Below are 13,841 nucleotides of genomic sequence, written 5' to 3'. Positions count from 1 at the left end.
TAAAGATAGGATAAATCATATTGCATTTAGGAAGCCATTAATAGTCCAGTATGGATACAGAGCATGTTGTTTGTGAGCAAGCAGTAGAAAGGAGGGTGGATATGACACAGTGCCTGGCACACAGTGGGTGCCACCTAAATATTTGTCGGTTGAATGGCAGATAAAGAGGCAGAGATCAGATTGTGGAGACTCTGTATTCCATGAAAAAGAGTTGGCCAGTAGGCACAACTGGAAGAAATAAAGCAAAAGAATGTCATGATCCAATTTAAATATTATGAAGATCACTATGGCAGCACTTGCCAGGAATAAATACTCTGCTCTTCAAAAAAATCACTTAAGAAATATTGAGGATCTAGCCTAATATAGTGACAGTGAGTTTGAAAGGAACCAATGTGGTCACTAAATGAAGGTCATGATGGAAGGAAGAATCTAGGTTGACTCTCAGATGGCACTTCAGTGTTTAGGGGGATAATGGGAACTGATAACCAAAACCAGGATTACAGGAAGTAGAACAGATTTTAAAGACAAGATGATTTAGTTTTAGAAATTCTGAGTTTGAGGATGTTTTTGAGCTATTCATGTTGAGGGGGTCTATTGGGTACTTAGAAATCTAATACCAAGGATCATAAGAGTGGCCCAAATTAAGATACAGATCTGAGAATACTTGATAGACAATGAGATTAAATGTAGTCAAGCAAAGAAATTGTGTTAAGTAACATAAAAATAGGGCTGAGGACAGAACCCTAAGGACGAACAAATCCATGAGAAGGGTGTAGTAAGTAAGTAGCACAGTCAAGAAGGAGATCAATAAGAGTATTCCGGAAGGCAAGAACTATGTAACACATGAGAAGTGTCAAGAAGAGGGACATTGACAGTTTTAAAGGGAACGAGGCATGAAGTAATACAAAGAATAGATTTGGCTTTCAATGATTTGTCAAGTAGGAAGTTGTTAATGATTATAGAAAAAGTTCTTTTAGTAGAATGACGGTAGCAGAGTCCAAATTGCAATAGGTTGGCAAAAGGATAGAAAGTAATGAAATGGAGCCAGAGTCATACTTAACCAGGAACCAAGGAGCAAAAGGAATAAATTGCAAGGAACAGGAAGTCCAAAACAGTTTGGTTTTGTGTTTGTTTATTCATATTTAATATGAATGGAATATGAATAGTTATCTGATCATACTCAGTTAACTTCACAGTCTGCCTCTAGCTATTGAGTGTATAAATCACACATAAAGGAAGAACCTCACAAATCCTGAAGGAGATTTAGATCTCTCTCTCTCTCTCTCTCTCTCTCTCGTTGGAACAGCCTCCCACAAGTATAATAAAATCACCTGTGTAATTTACTTTCTCAATCCAGTGAAAAGTTACCTCCTTGGTGATGCTTTATGACATCATCAGTGTACTTCCATGTACATTTGTACTTCCAAGGGAAGTCACATGATGTACATTTGTGTAGTTCCATGGGAAGTACACATGATGTACATTTGTCACCCAGAAATTCCAGGGATGGTTTTGTCAGGGAGTGTGAAACCCCCCTGGGAATTTAAATGGACATAGCTAGAACTGTTTACATGACTCACATCACAGAGTATGTTCTTGTTAATAATCTACTAATCAATGTGTCCTTTTCCCCATGCTGCTAGTCCAGAATAGGCTCATGACCTTTGCTCTTTCTTGTTAATCTTAAAATTTGAAGTTTCACTGCTTCCTCAACCAAAATTCTAAACAAAAGAGTGTAAAAAAATTTTTACCCTAACTTTTCACACGCAAAAAAACATGATCAATAGGACATTAATTCACATCTACCATTGTAAGAGATTTTTGGGACATTCTATTCCAGTGCCACAAAATGGAAAGTATACATTTATTAAAATCACTAATCTTTGCAAGACCAGACTTAGAGCAGAAAACTATTAATTTTCCATAAGAATATCTAAGGATGTGTATCTTTTGTCTATGTGCTTTAGCTCTTTTATATATTATATTGCTAAATAAACATAGCTCTTTACATAAAGGAAATTATTTCCTTGGACAGGAGGCACAAGATATTCAGAGTTTTCTCCTTCTCTATTTTCTTTTCTGACCTTCCTCCAAATTTGCATTTTCTCAGAAGAAATCACTCCTCCTAGCATGATGGCAGAAATTAGGTCAGAAAGCTAGCAGGCAGCAAGTTTCTCCCTCATTAACTCATTTTTCAGACATGTGTGCAGTACACAGTATTGTGTAATAGATACAGAGTGGCTCTGAAATCCAACCTTGAACAAATCTTGACTCCATCATTCACTAGCTATGTGACATTCAGCAAGTCACTTAACCTTTCTATGCTTCATTCTCCTTGGCAAAATAGTGGTGCCCACGTCATAAAGTCCTATGAATTCTAAATGAAAGAAATACAGATAAAGCATTTTCCAGCCCTTAAAATGGAAATGACAAGAGAAAACAGGGGTATGAATGTCTGTTGAGTTATCAAGCAATTTTTGACATGCCATTGAGAAACTGCTTCTTCCAAAGACTAATGTAGCCTGTTACCTACATTAATTTAAATTAATTAATTTTTCTACCCTTAGAAGATGCCATTTTCTAATTCTGCTTTCTATGTATTTGAATATTAATATTAGTTCACTCAATACTTTTTCCCAAAACAAATATATGAATTCCATTAATGTCAGATTTGATATCAGGTGTTGAATAGTTTGGTTTGTTGTTGTTTTATTGTCTCTACCAGGCTAAAAATTTTCTCTTTGGTAGTAATATTTATTGCTTAGAATGTGATGGTTTTGCATTGCTGAGTCCATGCATAAATTATTTTACAGATAGGGAGATAAAACATGTGTTTTTATTGTCAAGTTCTTAACCTAATGTTTTTGAAATAATTCCCCAAGTATTCTGGAGTATCACATAATTTTGACATGCAACACTAATTTTTCATCCCCTTTTATGAAACCATTAGACCGCTAAAACCATTTAGTGATACTCATCCCATCTGGGTACATTGGAGTGACATTTGCTTTGGCTTTCCCCACCATTTTTCTCATAGGTTGATCATTTTTGCCAAGCTACCACCTGATTAATATATTTTAGAGGCTGGCTGGCTGGCTTTCTTTCTTTTTTTCTTTCTTTCTTTCTTCCTGATAGAAGAAGCCAGTACAATGGCTACTCTTTATTAGAAAGAAGACACTTTACAGCACATTTTGAGTAAGTTAGTGTAAAGGCTCAGTGGGCCAACTGGTGGACACTGGCTTTTAATGAACTCCACAGTTAGGGCACTGTTGGGTCTCATGTTTGTGCAACCAGAACCAGATGATAGCACTCTTGTCCTCTTCATAGATACACCCCACTATTTGCTTGTTAGTGATAGACGGGACAAGATTAGGGCCCTCTTTGTTACCTGAAGCCGCCTTTGGGGCTGGCATATTGAAAGGGCAGCATGAGCTGCCTCATGCAGCCACCATGGACTCCATTTCCAGCCCAGGCATCTCTTCATCATCAGTAGAACAGCTCCAGATGCTACGGAGAGCACAGCAGTGACTCCACTGCAACTGCAGGCCCTTAGGGCCTGCATGACCAGTGCTCCAATTTAACCTTGAAGCTGTCACACCCACTACAAACAGCCTAGAGGAGTTGTTTCTTAATCAGTGGGTCCTCAAGGGTGAATAGTAGGGATGTTTAGACCCAAATGCATAGAGGAAAAAATTTACCCTTTGTGGTTATTTTAAAATCTAATAAAACTGATCAAAATTGGCCTGCTTTTTATTACTATCATATGCTGGCAGTTCTAGACAATGTGTGGTAAAATATGTCCTCCTGTCTGTCAGGGCAAACCATCATGATTCCACCTCCTCATTTTTGGTATGCACTGCTTCATAATTCAAATTTTTCCCTTTCAAATAAATTAGTAGTTTAAGATTTTTTTTTTTAAAGATTTTATTTATTGATTCATGAGAGACACAGAGAAAATAGCAGAGACACAGGCAGAGGGAGAAGCAGGCTCCATGCAGGGACCCTAATGTGGGACTCGATCCTGTGACTCTGGGATCACTCCCTGAGCTGAAGGCAGATGCTCAACCTCTGAGCCACCCGGGTGTCCCAGTAGTTTAGGATTTTAAAAGGTGAAATATTTCTGTCTGAAATATTTCTGATGAAAATTCTGGGCATTTTTACCTGGTTTTATCACCTTGATTATAATCATGGCGTCAATCAGGAAAATACAAATCAAAACCACAATGAGATACCACCTCACACCAGTGAGAATGGTGAAAATTAACAAGACAGGAAACCACAAATGTTGGAGAGGATGTGGAGAAAGGGGAACCCTCTTGCACCGTTGGTGGGAATGTGAACTGGTACAGCCACTCTGGAAAACTGTGTGGAGTTTCCTCAAAAGAGTTAAAAATAGAACTGCCCTATGACCCAGCAATTGCACTACTGGGTATTTAGCCAAAGATACAGATGCAGTGAAACAGCAGGACACCTGCACCCCAATGTTTATAGCAGCAGTGTCAACAATAGTCAAGCTGTGGAAGGAGCCTCGGTGTCCATCAAAAGATGAAAGAAGATGTGGTCTCTATATACAATGGAATATTACTCAGCCATTAGAAACGACAAATGCCCACCATTTGCTTCGACATGGATGGAAATGGAGGGTATTATGCTGAATGAAGTAGGTTAATCAGAGAAGGACAAACATTATATGGTCTCATTCATCTGGGAAATATAAAAATAGTGAAAGGGAATAAAGGGGAAAGGAGAGAAAATGAGTGGGAAATATCAGGGAGGGTGACAGAACATGAGAGACTCCTAACTCTGGGAAATGAACTAAGGTTAGTGGAAGGAGAGGTGGGCGGGGGGATGGGGTGACTGGGTGATGGGCACTGAGGGGGGCACTTGACAAGATGAGCACTGGGTGTTATGCTATATGTTGGCAACTCGAATTCCAATAAAAAAATATACAAAAAAATAATTAATTTAAAAAAGTAATTAAAAACTATCTTAAAATGGATTGTAGATCGAAATGTCAAACTTAAATGAATAAAATTTTTTATGAATAAATTTTTTAAAGAAATGTAGGTAAAAGTCTATGGCCTTGGATTAGGAAAAATTTTTTGATTGATTTCTTAGATATGACACTGAAAGCATAATTCATGAAAGAAAACATGATAAATGGATCTTTATCAAAATTTAGAACTTTTCTTTGAAAGACATTAAGAAAATGGTAAAACAAGCCACAGACTTGTGGTATTTGCAAATCATATCTGATCCTAGAATTTATAAAGAACTCTCAAAACTCAATAATAAGAAAATAACTCAATGAAGAAATCAGCAAAAACAAATGAACAAAGGGGAAAAAAGAGAGAGAGACAAACCAAGAAACAGACTCTTAACTATAGAGAACAAGTTGATGGCTACCAGAGGAAAGGTGGGTGGGGGAATGGGGAAATAGGTGATAGCAATTAAGGAGGGCACATGTGATGAGCACTGGATGTTACTGGAAGTGTTGAATCACTGTATTGCACACCTGAAACTAATATTACACTGTATGTTAACTACACTGGAATGAAAATAAAAAATTAACAAAATAATCATGGCATCATCACTTGTTTGAAAACAAAAGGTGAACAAAAAAATAAATGGACAATATTTATACTGAATGAAAATTGGACTTAAAGTTACAGCTGTAACAAAAAGTAGAGTTTGACCATTCTCTGCAGATATTCTGCTTCTCAATACAATTCCTTTCCCAAAAGAAAGAAAAAGAAAAAAGAAAAAAGAAAAAGAAAACTCAAAAATAAAGAAAAAGAAAACTCAAAACTAAAATTTTATTTATTACAGTGTTTCTTATATCGAAGTGGATATCTCCAACTTCATATTTCTGTTTGGTTTGGGGGCTGAATATGGACTATAGGGGGAAAGGGCAGCATAAGGCAAAGTCTTTTCATTTGAAGAATTGTGTACAATGGATTTGGTTTTGTAAAAATGTGAAGTACAAGTTCTTAAATACTTGCCAGCATTTCAGTCTTTGTTTTTCCTTTATATTGAGTTTTTTAAAAAGTAACAAAGTGGGGTGATATAAATTCCTCAAATTCATTGTGATCCTTTATTTCTCCAGGCATTTTTGGACAGAAACTGGAAGACACTGTCCGTTATGAGAAGAGATATGGGAACCGTCTGGCTCCAATGTTGGTGGAGCAGTGTGTGGACTTTATCCGACAAAGGGGGCTAAAAGAAGAGGGTCTCTTCCGACTGCCAGGCCAGGCTAACCTAGTGAAGGAGCTCCAGGATGCCTTTGACTGTGGAGAGAAGCCATCATTTGACAGGTAGATTTCAAGAGTTTACTAATCATCCTTCACTGAGAAATCCAAACTAAACAGAAAGAAGGCAGTGAACTAAGATGATATAACCTTAACTGATATTATAATGGTTTAGAATATGGATTATATAAGCCATACAAAGATGGTTTGTTTTTATTCATTTATAGAGTCAAAAAAATTAACACTTTAGGGACGCCTGGGTGGCTCAGCAGTTGAGTGGTTGAGCATCTGCCTTTGGCTCAGGGGATCAGGGATGGAGTCCCTCATCAGGCTCCCTGGCGAGGAGCCTGCTTCTCCCTCTGCCTACGTCTCTGCCTCTCTCTGTCTGTGTCTCTCATGAATAAATAAATAAATCTTTTTAAAAATTAGCACTTTAGGTATCTTTCTCCTCCATACTTTTGTCCCCCTTAAAATATTATTTATTCTTTTCCATTGGTCCTAAATTAACACTATATTAAACTTTTGTGTCAGAAAAGTCTTCTCTTGTTCACAGTTTTTTTTTTTTTAATTCTTTCAGCTAAGAGATATTACAAGTATTAATAAGCAGAGATTGGGATATTGGCAATGTAATTAAAGTAACTGTTTTTAATAATAATTATAAAAGCACTATATTTTTAAATATGTAGCTTCACCTTAATCTAGAATTGATTTACAAAGAATCAAGGAGAAGTATAGCATAATAGAATTCAGGAGATAATGGAAGTTTCAGAAGAACATATAAAGCATCCATAACTCTGCTAATTAAGAGTTAAACACTTATGGTAATGTTTTGTAAATTACCTCCTTCTCGTCACTCTTTTTAACTTAGTAGAAAATAATAATTTTTTTATCCTGATATTATCAATTTAGCATAGTCATATTTTTCATGTTACTATTTGAAATATCCCCAATATTACAATATATTTTAGCTGAATACTTGATGGTTGGCACCCTCTGTAAGCATAATTTTTCATATCTAATATTACACTCTACAAGCATATTGTTCATAACCATTTCAACAATTTGGACATTTATGTTATCATTTTTATCACTGTAAATAATATTGTAGAGGGTATCCATTTACATAAATATTTTCTATTTTTGGTTTATTTCCTCAGGAGAGATTCTCAGTATTGAGCTTTGTGGATAAGAATACTCTTACTACTTGAAAATTGAAAATTATATACTAAGTATCATTTTGCTTTGGAAACATAGAATTATTAGTACACAGATATATAGACACAGATCTATGGAACAGATAGACAAGTAGATACTTGAATACATACTATAAGACAAAGGAAGCACCTTTGGGAATATGGGCTAATTCTAATAATCCAAGAAATGCACATTATATTATTTAATGTCCTTCTACTAGTTACATCAGCAAAATCTTGAATAATGGTAATACTCAGTGCTAACAAGGTATATAGGCTAGGTACCTTGATGGTGAGAGTGCAAATTATTTTTAGTCTTTCTAAAGAAATTTGGTAATATATTTTAAAAGCGTTTTAGCAGGAAATTCTAGTCCTAGAAAAAATCAGATCTGTAGAAAAAAACTTAAGTGCAAAGTTGCTTATTACAATTTTAGTAATAATAAAAATAACACCAATCTATTATCTCCAGCAGAATATGTTAATTAAATAATAGTGCATTAATATAGTAAAATGTCATACAATTATTAAACTTTTGGAAATATGCTAATTATACAGTCATAAGTAGAAATAATAAATGGAAAAATAAGACAGGAGCAATTAATTGATTAACATCCTACCTGTTAACAGAAAGTATAACAGTTTATAGGCATTCCTAAATTATCTCTGAAAGAGAAAAATTAAATGTGAAGACAAAAACATGAATTCAAAACCAGAGTTGGAGAGCAAATTTCAAGAATACAGATATACTTTGGCAGGGGAGCCCCATGTCTTATTTTATACTTTGAAGAAGAAAACCTAAACAAGTAGTTAAAATTCAGACCTATTCACAGGATATACACATGGTTTATCTAGACAAAATGCAATTTTTTGGCTCCAAAATTGAATGAAATTTGTTAGGGAGATCCTCATAATAAAATATCATATAATGAGATAAACAACATCTTCTACAATGAACTTCATGTGACATTAATAAGTTTCAATGGCCTTTTCTTATATTATATATGACCTAATATATATGCAGATGACATTATAGAAAAGTATATTTATTAAAAATTATTTTGCTATAGGTATTTACAGTTTGGTTATTATAACAAGATTCTCAGTGATGTGAAATAATGGAAGGATATTTTATAAGTTTTAGGATACCTATAAGAAAAGATGCCCTATAAGCAATTATCTCCAAATCATGCTCTTAATAACTGAGCTGACAATAAAATACTGTGCAATCTTTATATAAAATATGATCCCACTTATAAAGAAGTATTTATTTTTGTATGAAATACTTTAATGCACACACAGACTGAAGGAAAGGTAACAAAAGATAAACACGGATTTCGTGGGATAATGAATAATGAATGATAAATGATTTTTTCTTTCCTTTTTTAATATTGTGATTCCATTACTTCTAAAATCATAAATTTATTCTGAAAGATCTTTTAATTACCTGGTGATTTTATGCTCTGGAAAAATTTTCTTATCTTTTAATTTCTAAAGAGTAATTACAGAAGCTACCTATCAACTAGAAAACCTATAGAAAGTTGCAGAGAGTATTTCAGCGTTAGGACTATTAATACAGTAACGCCCCTCGCATCCTACAAGGAAAAGAGTGTCATACATTTGCCCAGTCATTCAGTGTTTCAGGGTTTCTACACTTGTGTAACATGCCACCCCAAAACTTTGTGACATAAGTCATAACAACCGGTATTGCTTGTGGTTCTGCACTTTGGGTAGGAGTTGGCCAGGATGCGCCCCTTTCTCCTGCCCAGGATGTGGATTCACACAGATCAGTTAGGTCTGAAGGATCCAGGATGCTTTTACTCAGATGTCCAGAGCCTTGTCTGAGATGGCTAACATGGCTGGGGGCTGCTTGGGCCTTTCTTTCTCTCTCTCTCTCCTCCTCCTGTCCTCCTCATCCCTCCCTTCCCTTCCCTCACTTCCTTCCTCCTCCTTCCTCCTCCCTCATGCCCTCTTTGCTCTTTTTTTCTCTGTAAATATCACATCTAATAGAGCGACTCTTCATATGGCCTTTAACTCTAGCAGATTACTCAGACTTGGTGACATGATACCCCAGGGTTCCAAGAAAATGAAAATGACAGTTTGTAAGCCTCACGAGGGCCAGGTCCAGACTATAGTGTGATTCTGGTGCAGTCTATTGGTCAAAGCAGGTCACAAGACAGGCCAGCCTACATTTGAGGAGAAAGGAAATAAACTCTGCCACTTGATGGAGAAAGGGGTAAGCGCATAAAGAGAAGGAAGATTTGCAGGAGGCTATTTTTAGAGAAAATCACTATAGGTTTAAAGTCTGGAAATCAAGTGGAGTAAATCCTCTTTGTTCATAAGATTGTTTTGCCAATTCTAGGTCATTTACATCTCCATTAAAAAAAAAAAAGAAATCTAGCGTATGCTTATTAAGTTGTACAGAAATGTCTGTTAGGATTTTGATTGAAATTTCACTGAATCCAGAAATCAACTGGGAGAAAATTTTGACATCTCAAAAATATGAAATCTAATTCATGAACATAGCCCATCTCTCCATTTCATTAGAACATTCTACATTTCCAAAAGGTTTTGTATTTTTCAATGTTAAGATCTTGCTCCATATAAATAATATCCTTAATATTTATAGATGTTCCTGTAAATGGTATTATTTTTAATATTTAATTTTCCTATTGCTCACTGCTGGATTATCCAAATGCAATTGATTTTTTAAAAGATTTTATTTATTTATTTGAAAGAGAGAGAACACAAGTGGGGGAAAGGGGTAGTGACAGAGGCAGAGGGAGAAGCAGACTCACCACAGAGCAGGGAGCCCAATGCAGGGCTCAATCCCAGGACCCTGGGATCATGACCTGAGTCGAAGGCAGATGCTTAACCACCTGAGCCACCCAGGAGCCCACAATTGATTTTTTAGTATATAGATCTTTTGTCCTACCAACTTGGCAAGTTCATTTATTAGTGCTAGCAGGACTTATGTAGATCCCTTAGAATTTTCATTGTACATATCTTGTTGACTTTACCTAGTGAGAGTTTTATCCCTTCCTTTTCAATATGTAGGCCTTGCATTTCCTTCCTTTTCTTGCTTTCTTTTTTCTTTCTTTTTTCTTTCTTTCTTTCTTGCTTTCTTTTCTTCTTTCTTTCTTCTTTCTTTCATTCTTCTTTCTCTTTCTTTCGTCTGTTTGTACTTACTAAGAACTTGGTAACCATAGAATCATAGTAGTGAGTGGACATACTTTTCTTGTATGTAGAGGGAGCTTTTCAGTCTTTCACTATAATGTGCAATGGTAGCTATAGGTTTAATAGGTAGCTATAAGTTTATTGTAGATGACCTTTACGAGATAAGGAAATGTCCTTTTATTTCTAGTTTGCCGACATTCTTAATAAAGAGATTCAAACATTCTTAATAAGGAGATTCAAATTTTATAAAATCCATTTCTTTCTGCATTTATTACAGAAATTATCTGATTCCTCCCTTTTGTGATGTTAATGTCCTGAATTACATTAATCTATTTTCAAATGTTAAACCAACTTTACCTTGCTAAGATAAGCCACATTGACTTGTGGTACATTATACTTTTTATATATTGCTGTATTTGACTTGCAGATAACTTTTTAAGGATTTGGGGACCTACATTCATCAAGGGTACTGACCTGTGGATTTCTTATACTATCTTCAACTAGTTTTGTTATCAGAGAAATTCTGGCCCCCCTATTAGTTAGCAAGTGTCCCATCTATCCTTGTTTTCTGAAAGAATATGTGTATTTTGTACTATTTCCTCCATAAATCTTTGATAAAATTTACCAGTGATGTCATTTAACCCTAAAGTTATCTTTATGGGGAAGGTTTTGGAGATGGCTTTTCTAATGCTTCTGGTGCCAGTTTTGATAATTTGTCTCTTTCATGACATTTTCCCGTTCCATGTAACTTTTCAAATTTAATATCATGAAGTTGTTTATAATATTCTTTTTTTTGTAATATCTGTAACATGCATATCTGTAGACTTTTTAGGAAATATAATATCTGTAATTATATTTACATAATTAATAATTATGTATATCTGTAATATCTGTAGACTTTTTAGGAAAGTCCTCTCCTTCTCTTCTGATATTAGGGAATGTTTCATCGTTTTTTTTTTTAGTCTATTTATGTGTTATCAATTTCATTAAGCCTTAGAACCAGTTTTGGTGTCATCGATTTTCTCTCTTTTAAACATGTTTCTCATATACTCTGTTAAACCTGATAGTTGTTCTTTCCCTGGTAGCTGTTCTGCGTTTAGCCCCATAGGATGTTTCCCTCTGCAGGCTCATCTTGGTATTTAGATGAAGACTTAAGAAGACATATGTGTAGATTTCAAGAAGTCCTTTTGTGCAAAGCTCTCTCCTCTCTAGTAGTCTGTATCACAAATGACAACTGCTTCAACCTTTCCAAACTGTAATCTCTGTCTCTTTACCTTGGGGAGACTGCTCTTCTCTCTTTAGAGTTCCAATCCCTGTCCGAGACTCTGGTGAGTGACAATTCACAAAGGCTGGAGAAAGCATAAGATTTACCTCATTTGATTCCATACTCTTAAGGGTCACATTTTTGCACTATTGTCCAATATCTTTAAAAAAGTTGTTTTGACTATTTTTCTCATTTTTGATAGAAGATATAATACCTGTTACTCTGTGAAGACTGTGAACAGATTCTCATCCATACTTCTGAACTCCTGCTATATGTGTTGTCAGGACCCCTCCTCTGGGGGTGGGCGGGTGGCTGGGTAATACACCTAGGTTAGGGCTTGGTTCTCTAACCTTTGGTGCTTCTCTGCTCTTTGATCTACTCTCTAGACTCTTGTTTTGCTCCGTGAGACTTCTTCCCTGCCCCCAACAAGAAATGGCTCATTTTTCTAATTGAGTAGTTTCTCAGTCTGCTTCCTGCTCATAGAAAGTTGGGGTCTTAAATACTTGTTTCATTTTGAACTGGTATTGTACCTTTTATTCCAAGTTGCCATAGTTCCTTTAAAAACCTTGGAAGTGTCAAATTATAATCCTCCTGCTGAAACAAAATCACATCCATAAATCCCTTTATATTAGGTCCTACCATATGGGGTCTATGAGGATTTTATGGAACAACCTTAAAATTCGTTCTAAATCCTTTTGTATTGCTGAGAGAATCTGTAAGGTGCTGCCTTAAGTCTTTCAGAGGTTTTAATGAGGAATCTTAAATCACACCATCATTTGGTCTTTACCTTCAGGTCATGTTTGACTGACAGCACCCTGGATTTTATGTTTGCTCCAGGGCCATTTCTTACTTTTAGAAGATTTCACCAACTGGAGACATGTCTTGGGAGCACTATAGTTTCTCTAAATTCTTCTTCAGAGTTGAACGGTTTCTAATTAGCTTCATCAGGAACATTTTTATATGGTGAGTTATGGCAGCCTATAATCTTGAAAATTTTTCCAACCACTACTTAATCAGCTTTTACCATTCTCAAGCTTTCATAGCAATTTTATCATTGTTTTTCCAGTTCTGATAGTCTCCTCCTGACTCTCCAGACACTGCCTGGTCAAAGCCAGCACCATACATTAGAGCTTTCTTGTGGCAGCACCCAATTTCTGCTTCCAGTGACTGCTTCCTGTATCTATTGCTGCATAGTAAACCAGTCCAAACCAACAGTAACCCTTTCAGATTCTGCATTTGAACAGTGCTTGGCAAAGACTTGGTATCAGTTGCCATAATCTAATGTATCCAAGAGAGTTACCTCTTGAGATGTGCCTAAGCTAGGCCAGCTGAAATGGCTGATGATGGGTTGAGCCTGTCTCTTTCTCTTTGGGGTCTTATGTCCTATAGGCTTCTCTCTTTAACTAATTATTCATACACAGTAAGTATCTCAGGACCAAAAGACACTAAGAGTGGAAGCCATAAGGCCTATGAAGGGTTAGGCCCAGAACTGGCACAATATCATATCCACTAAATACTTTTGGTTCAAAGTAAATCATAAGGCCAATTCAGATCAAAAGAGATTAAAAATTGGTTCTACTTCTTGGTAGAAGGAGAGACATGAATATATACAAATGGGAAATTATTGACAGTCATCTTTGCAGATAATCTGTCTCATTTATCCATTCAACAAATAATTTTAGATGTTTAGTATGTCTCAGACACTTAGACACCTGTTCTAAGTTCAAAAGACCATCAGTTCTCTTCTGGGGTTTGCATTACTAGTGGTAGACAGATAAACAATAAACAGTCAATATGTAAATAATTTCAAAGAGTGATAAGGATGACATGCTAATATGTTAGTGAGTGAAGTGGTGAAAACACACATCTCCTCCCTGAGAATATCTTTTAGGTTCAGCTTGAATGATGGGAAGAAACTTGCCATATTTAAGATGTGGTAGAGGCACATTGTAGATAGAATAT

General features: G+C 35.7%; 1 protein-coding gene across 6 annotated transcripts in view; it reads left to right on the top strand.

Moving 5' to 3' along the window:
* The window catches only part of ARHGAP24 (Rho GTPase activating protein 24), a 735,186-nt gene that overhangs the window by 672,616 nt on the left and 48,729 nt on the right, over nucleotides 1-13,841 (top strand). For all 6 annotated transcript variants that reach the window (XM_072755700.1, XM_072755701.1, XM_072755702.1 and 3 more), the window contains one exon: nucleotides 6,107-6,314. In XM_072755700.1, coding sequence (XP_072611801.1) covers nucleotides 6,107-6,314 — 208 coding nt within the window. The remainder of the gene's footprint in view (nucleotides 1-6,106; nucleotides 6,315-13,841) is intronic.

Source organism: Vulpes vulpes, chromosome 4 (assembly GCF_048418805.1).
Source record: "Vulpes vulpes isolate BD-2025 chromosome 4, VulVul3, whole genome shotgun sequence".
Classification (NCBI taxonomy): Eukaryota; Metazoa; Chordata; class Mammalia; order Carnivora; family Canidae; genus Vulpes; species Vulpes vulpes.
Note: the sequence above shows the minus strand (reverse complement) of the source record. Positions and strands in the feature narration are given on the sequence as shown.